Source organism: Dryobates pubescens, chromosome 11 (assembly GCF_014839835.1).
Source record: "Dryobates pubescens isolate bDryPub1 chromosome 11, bDryPub1.pri, whole genome shotgun sequence".
NCBI lineage: Eukaryota > Metazoa > Chordata > Aves > Piciformes > Picidae > Dryobates > Dryobates pubescens.
In genome coordinates this window covers 7,845,482-7,863,082 of record NC_071622.1, presented here as the reverse complement: position 1 = coordinate 7,863,082, position 17,601 = coordinate 7,845,482, and the positions used below count along the sequence as shown (strand labels likewise).

General features: G+C 56.9%; 2 protein-coding genes across 3 annotated transcripts; one reads left to right on the top strand and one right to left on the bottom strand.

The window, feature by feature from the left end:
- Window positions 1–3,770: 3,770 nt before the first annotated feature.
- Window positions 3,771–5,760, bottom strand: LOC128897566 (SLIT and NTRK-like protein 6). Its single transcript, XM_054165631.1, has 2 exons — window positions 5,688–5,760; window positions 3,771–5,419 (listed from the first exon to the last, which is right to left on the bottom strand). Exons 1-2 carry the CDS (start codon window positions 5,704–5,706, stop codon window positions 4,185–4,187), a joined length of 1,254 nt encoding a protein of 417 aa, XP_054021606.1. The 5' UTR covers window positions 5,707–5,760; the 3' UTR covers window positions 3,771–4,184.
- Window positions 5,761–10,065: 4,305 nt separating this feature from the next.
- On the top strand, window positions 10,066–17,093 carry PLK3 (polo like kinase 3). 2 transcript variants are annotated; one of them, XM_054165630.1, is made up of 15 exons: window positions 10,066–10,325; window positions 11,115–11,222; window positions 11,309–11,425; window positions 11,866–11,995; window positions 12,083–12,170; window positions 12,705–12,800; window positions 13,470–13,665; window positions 14,001–14,130; window positions 14,529–14,638; window positions 14,719–14,836; window positions 14,941–15,024; window positions 15,224–15,386; window positions 15,513–15,642; window positions 15,859–15,969; window positions 16,320–17,093. In XM_054165630.1, exons 1-15 carry the CDS (start codon window positions 10,167–10,169, stop codon window positions 16,512–16,514), a joined length of 1,935 nt encoding a protein of 644 aa, XP_054021605.1. In that variant the 5' UTR covers window positions 10,066–10,166; the 3' UTR covers window positions 16,515–17,093. The 2 variants fall into 2 exon arrangements, with proteins under 2 accessions (XP_054021605.1, XP_054021604.1); XM_054165629.1 differs by having other exon boundaries at window positions 14,707–14,836.
- Window positions 17,094–17,601: the final 508 nt, after the last annotated feature.

Here is a 17,601-nt window from a genome sequence, read left to right as displayed (position 1 = left end):
GCCCCTGCTGGGCAGGATTATGGTCTGAACTTCCTGCTCTGAAAGATGAAGTTCTCGAGGGCAATGGCCCATGGGAATGAAAGCTGTGCCTGTCGCCCACTGGAGCCATGCTGTAGGTATGACATGGGAACAGAATGATGGCATCTGGCTTTCAAGGTGGCACAGGCTTTGGGTTCTCCTCCAGCTTGGCCTCAGGGTACGTGGTTTCTGGTCTGGTCCTTGCATAACTGCATGGATGTACACAGGGATTGACCTGCCTGGGAGGAGATGAATCTGCCATGGGCTGAGACAGAAAGACATAGGCAGTTTCACTCTGTCTGGGTTTGTGAGGTGCTAAAAGCTGGTTAAGGACCATTACCACTTCTGCAAGTAGGTGGGAGGGATGAGCTTCTTTCAAAGCTACTTTTCACACAATGAGCAGCCAGCAGTGTAACCCAGGCTAGGTCACTTGACATCCTGAGTGCTGTTCCTTGCTGTCTGGTGGCTCTCTTAGCTCCACGTGGGGTGTTTTCACAGGACATAGTTCAACGCAGAAAGAGACCTCGTAGTTATGTTTTAACAGGTCCAGCAGTGGCTCAGAGGGTAGGAAGGGAGGAGCTTCAAAGGAAAATAGGCTTTGGGAAAGGAGGGCTTGTAGGAGAGGGAGATTTTATAACAGCTCTGCTAAAACTCTCAGGTTAGAAGCACTTTTCCAAGTATGGGAACATTCCCACAGAGACTGAAAGCATCTTCATTCCTTTGTTGTTTCTGGCTGCATCACTTGGTCTAATACCCCACAGTTGTCACTGGTGTCAGCCCTTCCCTTGCTTGGGGTCTGGGCTGTGCCCTGAGCTGGACTATTTAGGTGGTCAGCTGCAAGCTGGTGGCATCATCACACAGACAGGATGAATCCTGCAGTTTTGGGACTATTGTTGAAGGCTGGCTGGCCAATCCCAAACCCACCAGGAGCTTCCCAAGAACCTGGGGACACAGCTTGGCTTGGGGATTTGTGGCAAAAGACCTGGCAATGTCCTGCTTCTGGACAGAGTGTTTGAGGAAGGTGTTAAGGGACAGAGCTTTTTGTTTGACAGTGTCATTGCCTCAGGATGGGGCAGAAAAGGGGTGCTTTGGGGGCAGCCTCAGGGTTCCCAGGTCTCCAGGCAATCAGTCCCAGTGCTGTCGCTGGATGGTGCCTTCACCTGGGTCAACAGCAGTTGCTTTCACAGTGTTTTGGAGGCCTCTGGCACCTGGGTCCCCATGAGGTGACTGCCAGCCATGGTGGTCTCACTGGCCTGGCCTTCTTCATTCTCTGTCTCCTCCATGGCAGACCACCAATTCAGGGTCTTCAAAGCAGCCAGGGTAAGGGGAGGGGAAGTTGTTGTCCATCCAGGGATGCCATAAGTGGGGATACCCTCAACTACCCTGGCTGAAGTTTTTGATGCTGGTGTCAGGGGATGCAGCAGCTAGGAAGCACCTGAGCAGAGGCATCTGGATGTGTGGCACACTCCACAAGGCCTCTGCTGGGTGGCTCTGCTCTGTGTCCTCACACATGTTGGGGGAGCATGGTGGGGATGCTGGGAATAGCCTGCCATCCTCCACAGGGATGTCTAGCACCACTTGTCACTTCCATTCCAATGCATTTGCAAGCAGGGAGTGGCTCTGGGAGGTCATGTCCCTGACCTACTGGCTCATTCATCACCCAGAGCAGCCCCCAAGCTCCACAGGGGCTAGGCAATGCTTTCCCAGGGGGGATTTGCTGTTTTCTGACTGTAATTGGGTCAGGAGGGACAAGCCCACTTATTCTATTGCTATGCTAAAGCACTCACCCTCTTTTACTCCAGGCCCAGGGCTAGACCATGCACTCGCCACACATTGAAGGTGGAAGCCCGGAAGGAGGGCTTCAAGATCTCAGCAGCTGTGGCTGTGGTGTAGGGAAGGCTGAGCTGTGGACTCACTTGTCTGTCATGGCTGGAGTCAGATTCTGGGACATGTCATCTATGGAGAGCAGAGACAGCTGGGCACAGCAAAGGCAGGGGACAGGAGATGCTTTGTGAGGACATGAACAGGACCAGTAGCTGCAGATGCTACACCTCAGCAGAAAGATCCTTCTCCTGCTGGCTGCCAGATAAACTGTGGAGAACTGGGGTTCCTGCTACTGTCCAGGCTGCAGGGCCTGAGGATGTGCACTTGTTCCCATGCCAAGCACTGTGGCCCATCAGTAGGACTGCCCACATGGTTGCCCTGCCCTTCCCACATCTGCTGCAGCTGCTGCCCACTCCTTGTCTGCACCCTCCTGTTCTGCTGGTGCCTCTGCCACGCAAATCCCCCAACGTGGGTCCATATGGCCAAGACCTTCCTGTGAGGGATTGGAGCTGCCAGAGGCAGGGAACTCCAGCTTCATCATACCTTCCAGCCACTGGCCATGGACAGAGATTTAGTTGGGGGCTGTGAGTGCCAGAGCTGGGGAGGACCCAGTGGGGCAGTTTGGGTAATTCCCCTTTCCAGCCACAGCATCTGCATTTAGGCTCCATGAGAAGGAGGAAAAAAGGATGGAGGGTTGCATTGCTCCTGGGAGCCCTGGCAACTTGACACGGGTGCACAGGCAGAGCCAGCACCCAGGGATGGCTGTGCAACATTTCTGAAGCACAGGTGAAAAACACAAAACCACTCACCACTGTCCACATCCTTGCTGCCAGCAACAGGCAGTGCCTGTGGGGGCAGCCCCAGCCCCTGGGGACGGCTGGCTGACCCTTGGCACTGTTGCAGATGCCAGGCCCTCCATGTCCCTAAGGGAGGACTTGGGAACAGCATGAGCTGGGCATGCTGAGATCCCTTGGGTGTCCCCTGGCTGCACAACCTGGCAGGGACTGGTGAGGGCACATTAAAGGCTGGCACTGAGCCACTTTCCCAGGGCCTAGGAGTGAGTGGGAAAGAAAAAATTCCAGCAGGACGTAAACCAGTGGGAAAGATCTGTGAGTGACAGCAAGACATGCAGGGAAATCATCCTTTCCTGGTACCTAGCCCACACTGGGGCTGGTGCTGAGCACTGCCAGGGACTGTGGCTCATCTCACCATGGGCTGCTGGAGGCAAAGCTGTACTCCACAGGAAACTCTGCTTCCTTTGCCGGCCGGAGCACCATGTCCGCCCTGCCTGGCTCCCTCCCTTCCTGCCTGGGCACAGTGCCTGGCCCAGGCTCAGGACAGCTCCAGTGTGGATCAGGGTGGCTGCTGGGGCTTCCAGCCTGGGAAATGTTGCCCTGGACAACAAGAACAGGGCTCAAGGGTGCCTGCATCCCCCAATCCCCAGAGAAGGGATGGAGAACCCACGGGTGAGACTTGCCAGAAGGTGCCTGTACAGAGGCTGATTTACAGCTTAGTCCCACAAGTCCCTACCCTGGCCAGGAACCATGACTTTTACAGCAGGCTGACACCTTCCCTGGATGAGTTGCAACCCATGGTGCAAACCAAAGGCTCCACTCACCTTCAGCCAGTGCCCAGCTCTGCTGGGTTGGCAGAGCAGGCCTGGAACTGTTGGGTGAAACATGCTGGAGCACCACCCACCGATAAGGAGGGGAGATAGGATACAAGCAAAGCTCCCCATCCCTGCACTCCCCCACATCCCATCAGCTGGCTCCCCACTACCCCACATCACACAGACACAAGAATGGAGCCACACTGTGTGGAGTAAAATGATTTATTTCTTATTGAGAACTGCATCCCTGCTTGGAAGAACATGGGGCAGGGAAGGCTGTGAAGGACCCCTTCCCATGGGCCTCTGTGCTCATGTGCACCTTGCACACCTGCTCACACCCACGCCACAGACCATGTAGGCAGAGATAGTCCCATTCCTGAAACCCAGTGCTCTGTGGGTTGGGGAGCAGCAGGTCTGTGCCAGCTGCCATCTTTTTCCAATGAGAAAGGATGGTGGCCCTGGTTCCTAAAGCCAGGCCTTGCTTCCCCTCCACATTCTTCCTTGGACACTGGCTGGGTCCCCAGTGTCCACTCATACCTCTGCCCAGCTGAGCACCTGGCAAGTGAGAGATGCACATGGTACCACACGGGGAGGGATAGGAATTTCGGGGTGCAGCTTTGCAAGCAGCCACTGTAAACCACAGCAGGACAGTTTGTGCCTTTCCTGCTCTGCTAGCTTTCACTCTGGCTTGGCACCATCCTGACATGTCCCTAATACAGACCCAGTCCTGGCATCAGTGCAGGTCTATGCTCTCATACTCCAGGTTGTCTGAGTCCTCCAGCTCAATGCCAGGTACCAGGTTGTAATAGTTGGTTGACTGACTCAAGTACATCTTCTCTCGGTTGGCAGAGTCCTTCAGGACTTCACTCACACTGACAGTGTCCACCTCTGGCTCACTGCTCCCCAGCTCCTCTGCCCTTGGTGCTGGGTTGCCCCACTGCCTGCCCAGACTCATCCCCCTCTGCACTTCATGGGTTGGTACCTGGGAACTGCAGGAGGATCCCACCTGGATCTCCACCTCCTCATAGAGGTCTTTGCTGCTGTCCAGTGGGTCTGCAGAGGGCTGAAGGAGGACCTGGCTCCTCAGCAGCACCTTCTTCTTGCTCTTAGAGGGGGTGACAGGCAGCTCATAGGGGACGTAGTGGTGGGATTCTGCAAGCACCGGCATGTTGCCCCTCTCTGCTGTGGCCAGGTGGCTCTGGGACCTGCTCTGAAAGCTGTAGTTAGTCTTTCTCTTATGCCTGCAGAAGCACCAGGTGATGCTGGCAAGGATGAGGAGGAAAGGCAAGCAGATGAAGAGGGCAGTTAGGTTGGGTGAGTGGCACAGCTTATCCCGGGGTATACTCTGGAGGTCCACACCGTGGTACTGCTCTGGTGTGTGGCAGATAACTTCAGCAGCCAGGCTGGTCCAGCCCTCCAGATTGCTCAGGAGAGCACAGTTGCAGTCCCAGCTGTTGTTGGAGAGCTGGAGCTGGAGCAGAGATGGCTTCAGGAGGCTGGTGGGAAGGAAGGTCAGAGCATTGAAACCCAGATAAACCTCCTGGACCTGGGTTGATGCTTTCAGGAAGGACTTGGGCAACTCCTGGAGCTGGTTGCTGTCCAAATAAAGGACCCTCAGATTAGGGGCATCTTCCAGAAAGCTCCCAGGGAGACTTTCCAGCAGGTTGTGACTTAAGTGCAAGATCTCCAACTCAGGAGGAGCTCCCTGTGCGTTACTGATATCCATGATGCCACAGTGCGAGAGGTAGAGCTCTCTCAGTCCCTGCACCCCTACCAGTGCACCCCAGTCCAGATGGGTGATGTTGGAGCTGGTGAAGTTGAGGCAGCAGCTCTCAGGCAGTGGAGCCTCCCGGAAAGCCTGGAAGTCCATGGGCTCGGTGCAGTTGCAGCTTTGCGGTGCTGGGTCGAGAGCCAGGCCGGCAGCGAGCAGGAGACTGCCCCAGAGGGACACTGTCCCCAGCCCTGCGCCTGCGAGGAGAGCAGAGGGGATGGGTGACCGCCGGTGAGACAGCTCTCCCCCTGCTCCGGACCGCCGGCAAAGGGGTAAGCCCCACTTCTCTTCCTCCTAGGGAAGGGGACCAGGTCCCCTCAGTCCCTCCGGGCGCCACCTCCTAGGTCTGCTGCTTCCCGCCCGCACGGAGCTGCCGCACACCCGACGCCTTGCTGCCCCGTCCGACTGCCCGCGAACCCTTGGGCTGTTTTCCCTCCCGCCCGGGGGTTCCCTGCCCGGCCTCACCTGCCGTCGCAAGCCCCATCCTCCGGGGCCGCTCCGCGTCCCGCCGTGCTCCCCACCGGGCGCGGCCACCGGCTCCGCCTCGCTGCGGGGCGGCCCCGCCGCAGCCCGCCCGCCCCGGACCGGGCCCGCCTCACCTCACCCCTGCGGGCGCTAGTCTCCTTTCAGCCCCCTGTGCGCCGTCCCTTCCTGGTCTCCCGCCAGACGGACCCTCCAGCCACATTGTGCGGTGGCATCCTCCAAAACATGTTTGATCTCGGCACCCTACCGCCAATCCCCCGCAGTGGCCCTCGTTCCTCTGCCCCTCCGCTAAACCACAGCCGTCCCCATCCTCTCCCCATCCCTCTCCTCTCAATCCCCTAGAAGCAATGCCCCTTCCCAGCCTCCCAACTTTCCCCCATCTCTAATCCCGTCTGCCACCCCGACAAGATGTTTGTCCCTCCAGCTGCCTCCACACTCCACCATCAGCCCCCTGAGGCCACGGAGAGGGGCCAGGCACGGTTCTGCTGAGTTTGCCTCCATCCTGGGACAGCTCTGCTCAGCTGGTTCCCACACCTCCATGTCCAGCCCCATTGGTTAGAGGATGCAGGGTGAACATGCTTGCAGGATAGGGACCAAGGGGGCCAGCCTCTCTCTCCATTATTGGACCTTTTACAATTTCTTTCCAGTCCTGGGCTGGGAAAGAGGAGCAGGAGCACCACAACCCACAGGGAAAGCAGTTCTGGAGAGGGAAGCTGTATTTCCACACCCTGAAAGTTCCTGTGTTCTCACTGTGGTGTGAAGTGGCACGTGGCAAGGTACCAACAGTGCTTTGCTTTGGTGGCAGTGGGAAGTGGGTGAGACAAGACCTGGCCCAAGTGCCTGTGCAGTGCTATGGTGCCAAAGTCTTGTGGGTTGATCACAATGGGGAAGGGCTCTGCTGGCCACTCCTCAGTCTGGCTTGGGTTGCAGGGTACTGGGACACTTTACATACTGTATATCTTGGGTGCCTCAGAGGCCTGGCAAGTTCAACAGACCGGTAATAAAAGTACTGGGTTGTTTCAGCCACCCATCCTGAAGAATGCAGCAGAGTTTGAGAAGCCACCAGGCTTCAGGAATTTCTTGCCTTGATTTCACCCCTCTCCTGTGGCTCTCAGGGATGCCTCAGGCCCCAGTGGGAAAGCAGCAAGTGCCCTTGGTCCATCCCCATCCCCCATGTCTCATGCACTCTGCTCAGGTCTCTCCAAGACCCACAAACTGTGTCTGAGATGTGGGTTTCTGGTAGCAGGACCTGCCTCATGCTGCTGCAGGCACTGTCTCATGAGCAGCACGTTTGGGGGGCCAGCACTTTGTGCTGTGCAGCAAATGCCGCAGCAATGAACCCTGCAGAAGGGATTTTTGCTGGGCAGCCTGGACAGGATGGGGAGGGACGGGACATGGGGGGAAGTGGAGCATGAAGCAGGGAGGGAAGTGGGGCTTTCAGAGGCCGGGCTGCTGGGGTGGGACAAAGGAAATGGCTGTTCAGGACCTTGCGGAAAGGGAGGTGCCAGCAGCACAGCAGCTGGGGGGATGAGATTTGCCTCCCAGAGTGCCCCAGACACGGACACACAGCTCCAAATGGACACCCATGGGCCAGAGCTTCCAGTTCCCCTGGTTCTGAGACAGCAGCTGAGCTGAAAGCCCTGTAACAGGAGACTTCAGAGGGCTCCTTGAGCCTCCTTGGGATGGATCCTACTTCCCAAGGAATACCTTCCAGCACTGGCATTTTACATGCCACCGCGGATTCATGTGCTTCCTCAATCCGGAGGGGTCCAGCTCTTTTTATCTCTCCCTCCAGACAGCTTTGCCCAGATTTGCAACTTCCCCTCTGCACATCCTCAGCCAGCCCCTGGGGCTGGCTGGGCTTTGCTGGTGCTCCTGCTTCCTTCCCCAGCTCAGCTGAGGGACCAGACACCCTTTCCCCACTCCTCCTCGACAGCAGCAGCCCCAGGCTTTGCAGGAGCTCACTGGGTAAAAGTGCTGAGGGAGGGGAAAATCCACCTCCCAAGGAGGTCAAGGCTGTCACCCTTTTCCCAGGGAGCTCCCTTGCATCCCAGGCTGTTAAGGTGGTGGGACCTTGCAGGAAACTGGGCTGGAGCCACACCAGGTCTGGGTACCGTGGAGGATGGAGATTCTACAGCCTCTCTGGACTGCTATAATATTTTACCATGCTCACAAAGGAAAAAAGTTTCCTAATACCTATCTGGAATTTCCCTTGATGCAAATTGCATCTTGTGCCTATCCTAGTTTCACTGTACACCTCCCCAAAGTGCTTGTCTCCTTTTTGCTGTAACTCCATCTAAACAGCTGCAGGAAGCCAGAGAATCACCCAGAGCCTCCCCTTGCCCAGGCTGGGCAGTTTGTTGATGTTAAACCACATTTCCTCCCACCACCCCATCTCTGTGATGGGAAAACCCCAGTCTGCAACGCTCTGCATTGCTGCAGGCCCCAGCTGCAGAGGTTGGGGTCAGCTGTCAGGCTCCATTCCTCTTGGAAAGAGGAATGCTCTGTAAGACTGTGGGGTCCCTCCTTGACAGCCAGTGGGGAGCAGGAGCAGAGGTCCTTAGCTCCTGTCCCTTGCTGATCTGCTCTGTGCCTTTGTGGGGGACCTCAAAGGCAAAACCAGTGCAGGTTGTTCCACCACCCCCAGGCAGGTCGCCTGGGGCTTCCCTGCACCCCTGGGTGCCTCCACCCACACGGTGCCTCCAGACGCTGACTCAGCTCTGCGGGGGGAGCTCCCAGCAGCCTTGAACTGGGGCCTCCACCGAAAAACCAGCACAGCCCCATGACACTGCCTGCACCTGGGGGAGTTCTGGGGCTTTGGTGGAAACAGGCAGCATTCCCCGGGGGCAGCAGCCTCCTTGCCTGCTCCTGGAGCGTGTTTGCTGCTAGGTGGTGGGTTTGCACATATTTCTTCTGCAAGAGCTGGAAACCTGAGAAACTGACAGATCCATCTTGTTTCCTCTCTCCTTGCAGGCAGCTTCTCTGCAGGAAAAAAAAGGGGTGGGGGGGAAAGGGTTCATTCCCCCCACAGTTGGGGGAACGTGGAGTTGTTTGTCTGGGAGTACTCGTGGAAAAGCCTCAGTGTATTCAGGAACAGAAGAGTGATCAGAGCCTTGAGCTGCCTCAGGGAAGAAGAGGTGGAGTGCAGAGTGGAGAAACTGAGGCACGGAATAAAAGATGTGTTCATAAGTTACCCTGTACGCAGTATGGAGCAGGGGAAGGGTTGCAGGATCTGCTTTTGAAGTGCTCTCACAATGCTGCAACTCCAGGTGGATTTGTGGCCACCTCTGCCACCTCCCATACCCATGGACAAAAATAAATGTTTATCATCCTTCCGTGGCCCCCTTTGGTGACACAGAGAAATGTCTTCCCTATGATCATTAGAGAGCAGCACCACTACGGCACAGTGCCCAACCAACACTGCACACCTGGGCCACCACAGCCCACCTTGCAACACCAGAGACCCTGGAGAGCCCAGGATGGGATGTTCTAGTGCTGAGGGTTGTCCCAGTGGGACAGTCTTGCAGGTTTCCAGTCCTGGATTAGCCACTGAGAGCACAGGGAACTGATGCTTTGGGACTGTTAGAGGGTCACTAGAACACAGGCTGCGCTGGAGCTGGGGCAAAATGTGGCCAAGGGGCACCTGCTGAGGAGACAGCCTGGCTGAGGAGCTCACCTGAGTCTTCAATTGTCCCCTATGTCCCCAGTGCCCTGCCTAGGGTGGGTTGTGACCTTGCTCCCTGGCCCCTGGAACAAAATGAGTGACTCCAGGAGAGTGTCTGCGTCCAGGTTTGGCATGGGGGGTGCTGGGGCTTGCAATGAACTCGTGGGCATTGAAATCCTGTCCTGGTCACATCCGTTCTGTGGGGCGTAGATGTGGCGTCCCGAGGGGATCGCATGACACAAGCTAGGTCATGTCTGCTAGGAGACATGACTTGTGAGTGGACGTGGGGGGTGTATTTATAGACCTGTGTAGGGAGAGGGCTCTGTGTATCCCGGGGGAGGGTAGAGGCAGCTGACGAGGGATCTCGGCGTGCCTGTCGATCTCGATGTGTGTGTTAGGAGATCAAGGGAGGGCTGTGTGTCTGTGGGGGTTTCTGTGTGTGGGCAGGGCGGGACGTGTGGTGCCTAAGGGCACTGTGTGTGCGGAGGACCCCGCGTGGCAGAGGCAGCCGGGCCGTGGATGTGCTTCTGCCGCCGCATCACGTCCGGCAAGAGCGTGCCGGCGAGCGCCCGAAACGCACCAGCCCCTCCCCGTGCCGCTGCCGCTTTAAGGGCAGCCCGGGGCCGCCCGGGGGCGGGGCTGGCGGGGCTGACATCACCGTGCCCATTGATAAAGCGGGCGGGATTCCCGCCGCGGCGGCAGCTGCGCGGCGGGGGCCACGTGCGCGGTGCTGGCGGAGCCCCGGCAGCTCTGGGCCCGCCGAACCGCCGCCTCCTTCGCCTGCTCCCCCGCCGATCATGGAGCCTGTCGGCCTCTTCCCCCCCTTCCCCGCCGCCTGCCTCCCCGCACAGCCCGCGCCTACCCCGGCGCCCCCGCCCCGCGTGGCCGAGACGACTCGTATCATCACCGACCCCGTCTCCGGCCGGTCCTACTGCAAAGGCCGCCTGCTGGGAAAGGTACCGGGGAATGGTGGTGTGAGGGAGCTCGGTTGAGCGGGGCTGGGAGCCGACAGACGCAGCCCGGTGCGGGTGCAGGGAGGGGCGGGTTGTTGCGCGCCTGCTCGATCTCACCCGGGGTGGCCTACGGCTGAATGCGGCCCCTCGCCTCGCCGCCCGCCGCCCCCACCCTCCCCGCCTCTCCCGGCGGGCCCGCAGCGGTGCTGGAAGCTGTGAATCACCCGGCCTGGCTGCGTTCCTTGCCGGCTATCGCGAACGCATCGGTTTCGGGGCGCCCCGCGGGGCGTGCGTGGGCTGACGGGTGCCCCGGTTCCCAGGGTGCCGGTCCCTGCTGCTTTGCCACACGCAACTTTTCCTCCCCCTGCCAATGGTGTGTAGGAGGTGGGTGCCGGTTCCCAGCGCGGCCCGGGCAGGCTCAGCGGCTGAGTGTGCAGATTGGAGGCTGACATCATGGCAGGAAAAACCTGTCTCCATTGGGCTGCCTTTCGGTGGCCTCCGGTCCCCGGGCTCCCTGCCCTGCGCAGGGCTTTCCGGGTTGATTTGTCATGTGGAAAGATGGCAAGGTCCGACTGTGGTGGGAGGAAAAATCATCTGGAGGTTTTACAGAAACTGGGTGAAGAAAATCCCTGGTTGAGAGCATCATAGTTCTGATCTTAGTGGGCGATGCAGCAGGAGGGAGCCTGTGACGCTTGCCGGGCTGTATTGTGGAGGAAGGGAGGAGGAGGCTTGTAAGCAGGCAGGGGTTAGCGGCTGTCTCTCACCCATCCATAACCACGTCTTCCCTTGTAGGGTGGGTTTGCACGATGCTATGAAATGACAGACCTCTCCAGCAACAAAACCTATGCCGTGAAGGTCATTCCTCATAGTCGGGTGGCTAAACCCCACCAGAGGGAGAAGGTGGGTGCTGTGGGGCTGGTGGGATATGGGGCTGGTAGGGTGCAATGAGGGTCCTGTGATCACCTGGGATCACCCCTCCCTTTCAGATCACTAACGAGATTGAGCTGCACCGGGACTTACACCACAAACATATCGTCAAGTTCTCTCACTACTTTGAGGATGCAGAGAGCATCTACATCTTTCTGGAGCACTGTAGTAGGAAGGTGAGTCTTGGTGTGGCTTCCCTCCTAGAAGATCTCTAAACAGAGCTGTGGCTGGTTGGAGGAGGCCTTATCTGAGGTGCTTTGTTAGCATGTTCTTTCTCCTGAACCACCTCGACGCCTGCTTGGTCCCACCCATAAGCCATGCAGTTTTGCACAAGCACTGAGGACACTACTGAGTGCCTGCCCAAGCCTCCTGCTTGTTTTGGCAGTCTGTAGGTCCTGATGGGTCCACTGTAAATCCAGTGGCTCCCCTGGCTGTGTTGAACAGCCTCTCAGCCTTGTGTGGGGAGTCTGCTGAGGTCACAGCTGTGAAAGGAGAATTATTTGTGTATATGCAACCTCTGGAAGAACTGGCTTTGACCCTACCTACCTTGTGTCTAGTCAGCATAGCTGCTCGTTCTCCCTGCCTGCCATCACCAACCTGCCTTCTCTCTCTGCAGTCCTTGGCCCACATCTGGAAGGCTCGCCATACTCTACTGGAGCCTGAAGTGCGCTATTACCTCAAACAGATCATCTCAGGCTTGAAATACCTTCACCTCAAGGGCATCCTTCACAGAGACCTCAAGCTTGGTGAGTGCTGTGGCTGGGGCAGGGTGCTGTGTGGGGAGCAAGCTGCCTCAAGGGGATTTGTGGTGACACATCGCCATTGACTTGCAGGCAATTTCTTCATCAATGAAAACATGGAGCTGAAAGTAGGAGATTTTGGGCTAGCTGCTTGTCAGGATATCTCTGATCAAAAGAAAAAGTAAGTCTGAGGTTTCTCTATTCCAGAGCCCTCTGAGGTTTCACTCTTCCTCCTGTGGCTTCCTGGGCGGGTGGCGGAGTGAGTGGTCCTTCCTGGCCTAGGGAGGGGGAACCTCAGGGTGCCTTGCTGGGGTGGGGGAGTGATTCTTGTCTCTGCTGCAGGCAAGGCAAGGGGGCTGGGGGCTTTGTGGCTCCTTCAGGAGTGAGCTCTGCAGGCGTCAGGAGAACAATGCACTGACTATTGCTATTGTGCCTGCCTGCCTGGCCTGACGGCTGCACAGGCTGGGACACAAAGGCTCTGTTCCTCCCCAGCTCTAGGACAAGCTCTTCCCAAGAGCAGCTGCTCCTGATCCCTGGGAGCTGAAGAGGGGGAAAATCTCTGGGGCTCTTTGTAAATGGAGGGGGGTTTTGGGCCACAAAGAATAAAATGAAGCGGGGAGGACAGGCTGCAAGTGAAATCCTAGGGCTTGACAGAGGGGAGTCTGTCTGTAAGGGGATAATAGAGCATGTACTGACTTGGCTTTCTTCCCCACAGGACAATATGTGGGACACCCAACTACCTGGCCCCAGAAGTGCTGCTGAGGCAGGGCCATGGACCAGAGTCAGATGTGTGGTCACTGGGCTGTGTCATGTAAGTATATACTGCTGAGTGGGGAGGGGTCTGGCAGTCCTGCCTGCCTTGGGGGTAGGGGAGAGCCAGGCTGTAAAGCATCTGATGAGGAAGTCCTCTTGCACTTTGCCTTGTGATTTTGCAGTGGTTGCTGAAAGGCAGGGGGAGGGAAGTGGGTGGGCAGCATCTGCCCACCTCTACTTCAGAGCAGATGCTCCCATACATCCCAGAACTCTGCCTGTGGTCTGTGCAAGTGGGAGCTGCAAAAGGCAGGTAGTCTCATGCTGGAGAACTCAAAGTAGGCTCAGCTGCCTTGTGAACCTGATAAACAACAGAAAATCTTGGTGGCTGGTGGCAGCTGCTACTCTGGCGAGTGATCACTGTTGCTTTGTGGCATCCAGCCTGTCTGCAAGCTTCCTGCTCTTCTTTCCACCCCACTGGCCATGCAGGGATGGGAGTAGCGGTGGCAGAGGGTGGCTGCCTTCTGCCAACCTCTTCCCAGGCCTCCTGGCCTGTTGCTCTAAAGAGTTTCTAGGAGGAAGTGTGGCCGGATGTGAGTGCAGCTGCCCAGGCTGGAAGTAGTGCTCCTGGCCAGGTGTGGCCAGCCACATGCCAATAACTTCCTTGCCTAAAGTGCTGCTGAGTCACCAGCCTGGTGGGGTTGTGACGGTGGCATGTGTACCTTCCCAGGTACACCCTGCTGTGTGGCAACCCTCCCTTCGAGACCTCCGACCTCAAGGAGACCTACAGGTGTATCAAGCAGGTGGAGTACACCCTCCCTGCCTTCCTCTCCCTGCCTGCCAAGCACCTCATTGCTGGCATCCTTAGACGCAACCCTCAGGAACGTCTCACCCTTGAGGAGATCTTGGACCATGAGTTCTTCAAGGTGAGTGGCTGGGAGTCTAGCCTTGACCCTTCCCTGGGTGGAATAGGGCACTCTGAGTTGTGCAGGGTACTGTCCTTGGAGCCTAAACCTCTGTCCTTCAAAGGAAGCAGCTGCTGTCCTGCTCAAATGCCAGTGAGGGGAACTGAGGGATCTGATGTGCTCTTCCTGTTCTTATAGCATGAGCATTTCCCATATTGCTGCCAGTTGTAGGGCCAAGGGTTGTTGCAAGCTGGCTGTCAGGAGGGCTGTGAGTGACTGCAGTCAGCCCAGGGCAGCTGCTCTGCCTGGAGCACATAGACTATGGAAACCAAACTTCTGCCTTGACCTCTCTGCAGGGCTACACGCCTGAGAAGCTCCCTCCCAGCAGCTGTGTGATGGCTCCAGAGCTGAGTCCCCCCAACCCAGCAAAGAGTCTGTTTGCTAAGGTCACCAAGACACTCTTTGGGAAGAAGAAACCTAAGGGTGGTGAGTCCATGTACTTGCCCCAGAGTACCTGGGTAACAGTTTCTTCAGGGAGAAGTGGGTCCTGTCTCCTTGGGAGGCTTGCTGAGAGGTCTCTGTGGGCCTTCTGCCTAGGGTCAGCACAAGCTGGGCTTGTCCCTGCCCTTCTGGCACTGGTAGCCTGGCATGGGTGTGTGCCTGGAGAGCAGATGCTATGCTGCAACCCATGGGGGCAGTTCCTCCTGGAAGCTCTGTGTTGCATGAGAACTAGGAAGTGAAAGTAGGATCCAGCTGCCTGACACCATCCTCACCACTGTGAGCATGGGAGCAGATGAGGGAGAGCTGTGAGCTACTGGGAGGGGTGGGTCAGATGTCCTCACCCCTGTGTTCAGCAGTCGTCTTATTGCTTGCTTTCTTCTCAGCTAAGAAGTGCTCTTTGGAGGACAAGGATGACATCTCTAAACTGGTCACTGGGCTGGTAAAGACCTCAATCTGCCGTCAAATGAGCTATAAAACTATGGAAGGGAATGAGGTGAGAACATCCCTGAGCCTGTATTCACCCCTTCTCCAGGGGAGCAGGCAGGATGATAATAAAGCCAGGTCTCTCCACAGGCCACCCCTGTATCATGCCGCAGTGCCAGCTCTAGCCCTGTTGAGACAGTGGTGGAGGAGACATCTCACAAGTCCGCATGCCCCTCCATCCGGGGGACCATGGCCAGCAGCTGTGAGGGTGAGTAACACCTGCTCAGGCCACTGCAGCCTGCCTTAAGTTTCTTGACCTGCCTTAGCTGATAGTGGGGCTGGCTGACTCAGGCTGTCATCTTCTCTCTGCAGCCTTTGAAGATTGCATCACTGCCTCTGCCATCATTGAGTCGGCTGTCCGGCTCTTGCGGACCTGCCTCTCCTCCATGCCCCCAGGTAAACCGGTTGGACTGCTCTGGGCTGGAGCACAGGGTGCTGTGCATCCCTTTCCCCATGGGATGAAGGCATGGCTATTATTTGGCGTAGCTTAAATGTAGCCAGAGCCTGCTGGTGGGGGATGGTCTGCTCCCTACTGGTGAAATAAGATGGACAGGGGCTGGTTGCCTGCTCCTGACCCCTTTCCCCTCTCCACCAGCGGAGAAAAACCCAGCTTCCTTGGCCCGCCACGAGCACTTCGTTTGGGTGAGCAAGTGGGTTGATTATTCCAACAAGTATGGTTTTGGCTACCAGCTCTCCAACCGCAGCATTGGGGTCCTCTTCAACAATGGCACGCACATGACACTTTCCCCAAGTCACAGGTAAGCGGTGGGGAAGGGGCTGGTGTCTCTGGGGAAGCACCTCGAGTGGGAAGGGTCAAAGGAGGCTATGCCAAAGGTGGGTTTGGTGCTGCATGGCCCCAAAGCTCATGGTCTGCTTTCTCCCAGGACGGTGCATTACAACCCAACCAACAGCAAACACCTTGTGTTCTCTGCAGCTGCCATCCCTGAGCAGCTGCAGGGACAGATGAGTGTCTTGCTCTACTTTGCATCGTACATGGAGCAGCATCTTGTGAAGGTGGGTGCTGGAGCCCAGGGTGGACTGGGATTGTGGTTGGGTTGGATGTTGGGATATGGCTTGACCACACTGCTTGGGGTTGTGGGACTTCCAGCTTACAGGCTGTGGTCAGCTGGACACCCTGAGAGTAGGGACCCCACTGTGGGTGTCTAGGTTTGTTTGTATGCTCCTGTCTGTGGGACCCATGGCTTACGTAGACATTTCTCTCTCTGTAAGGGAGGTGACTTGCCCAGCATAGATGACCTTGGGCAGCCAGCCCTGCTGCTCCTGCAGTGGGTGAAGACCGACCAAGCCTTGCTCATGCTCTTCAGCAGCGGCACCCTCCAGGTATGTGTGGGGCACAGCAGAGATGCCCAGACCCCTGCTGGGAGGAGGCTGGCTGGGGACTCCTGTAATATTTTATTTGCACCAGCCCAAATGCATGGTCCAGCTGTGAAAACAGCTGTGCATGCAGGATGCTGCTCCAGTACCCAGAGCTGCTGACTGCAGCTGGCTCAGCCCATGGGGGACATGCATCAGTTGGCCATTTCCGTTTGCACTGGTGCATTCCTGCTGTGGGGCATGGAGCAGGGATGCTCCCAGGCAGGTCAGGGAGGAGGAACAGGTTGAGGCAGGAAGCATGGCTCCTGACATGTTGTGGGAAGCATGGGTTAAACCAAGTGCAACCTGTCTCCTAGGTGAACTTCTACAATGACCACACCAAGGTGATCATTAGCAAGCCTGACCACTCCTGCCTTGTTACCTACATCAACCGGGAACGCAACTCCTACACCTACAAGCTGTGCAGCCTCCAGGAGCTGGGCTGCTCTCCTGAGCTCCACCACCGCCTCAGATACATTCTCAAGCTCCTCCAAGAACGTGCTGAAGCTTAGTGTGGGACCTTGGGGGACCCCATCTGGATGTAGAGGTCTCTCTCTGCCCTCCCTCAGGATGGGAGGTATGTTGTGGTGCTGGCTGCCCACCTGGGCACCTTATCCTGGTGCTCAGCTGGACTGGACTAAGACATATGGATGTGGTTACAGCAGCAGGTCTGGGCATCCCTGCTGCTCCCTGGATCTGTGCAATTGTTATCTTCCCACTAGGGAGCTCCTGTTCTGGTTGTGCTGGTTTTGGTGGAGCAGACTGGGATGGCACAAGGAGTGGCCTGCAGCCAGGTTTTGGTCTGTCTGTGCCTCCTTCATGGCCTGGTGCTCCAGCCTGCCATAGTTGCCTGTAGTTCACCTGTCCAAGGTGAAGTGTCAGTTGTATAGACCCTCTCCATGGCCTTGAGGACTGGTACAGCCTTAACCTCAAGACTTGGCTGCTATGAGGTAGGCAGAACTCCTTCCTAGAGGTGAAGGATGCTGTCTGCCTTGCCAGTGACTGATGTGTCACTCCAACTGCTACACTAAGGAGGGGACTGCTGGGTTCCCAAATTGTGAATTGTCTGGTACAACTTGAGGTTTGATAAAGGGTGGGGGGGTGGGGTCTGAGGGCTTGCCTGGAGAAGCCCTCATCTTGCTGGGACCTGGGGAGGTTTCTTGTTTCAAGGCAGTCTCTGCCATGTGGGACTATTTATGTATCTTATTTATATGGAATTATTTATTTTTCCTCTTGGTCTGTCCATGTGCAGCTCCCCTGCCCCTGACTTGCCTCAATAAAAACATATTTGTGTAAGGGCAAACTGTCTGCCTTACATGGAGCTGGAGCCACAAAAGGGCTTCAGCTTCCCCATCATCATTGTGCCAGGGCTGCTTCTGCTTGATAGACAAAACCTTCCCTGACACTGCCTCTTGATGGGGTATAAGGTATGGGAGGCAGGATGGGAAGGAGGAGGCCATGTGTTACCTTCACTACCCTTCCTGGGGCTGGTAGGAAGGGCAGGGTTAGCTCTTGCTGATGCCTGTGGAGCCCTGGTGCTGCCCCAGCTCGTTGTTGCAAAACTCTCATTCCCAAGTGTCTGTGCACTTGAACCAAACC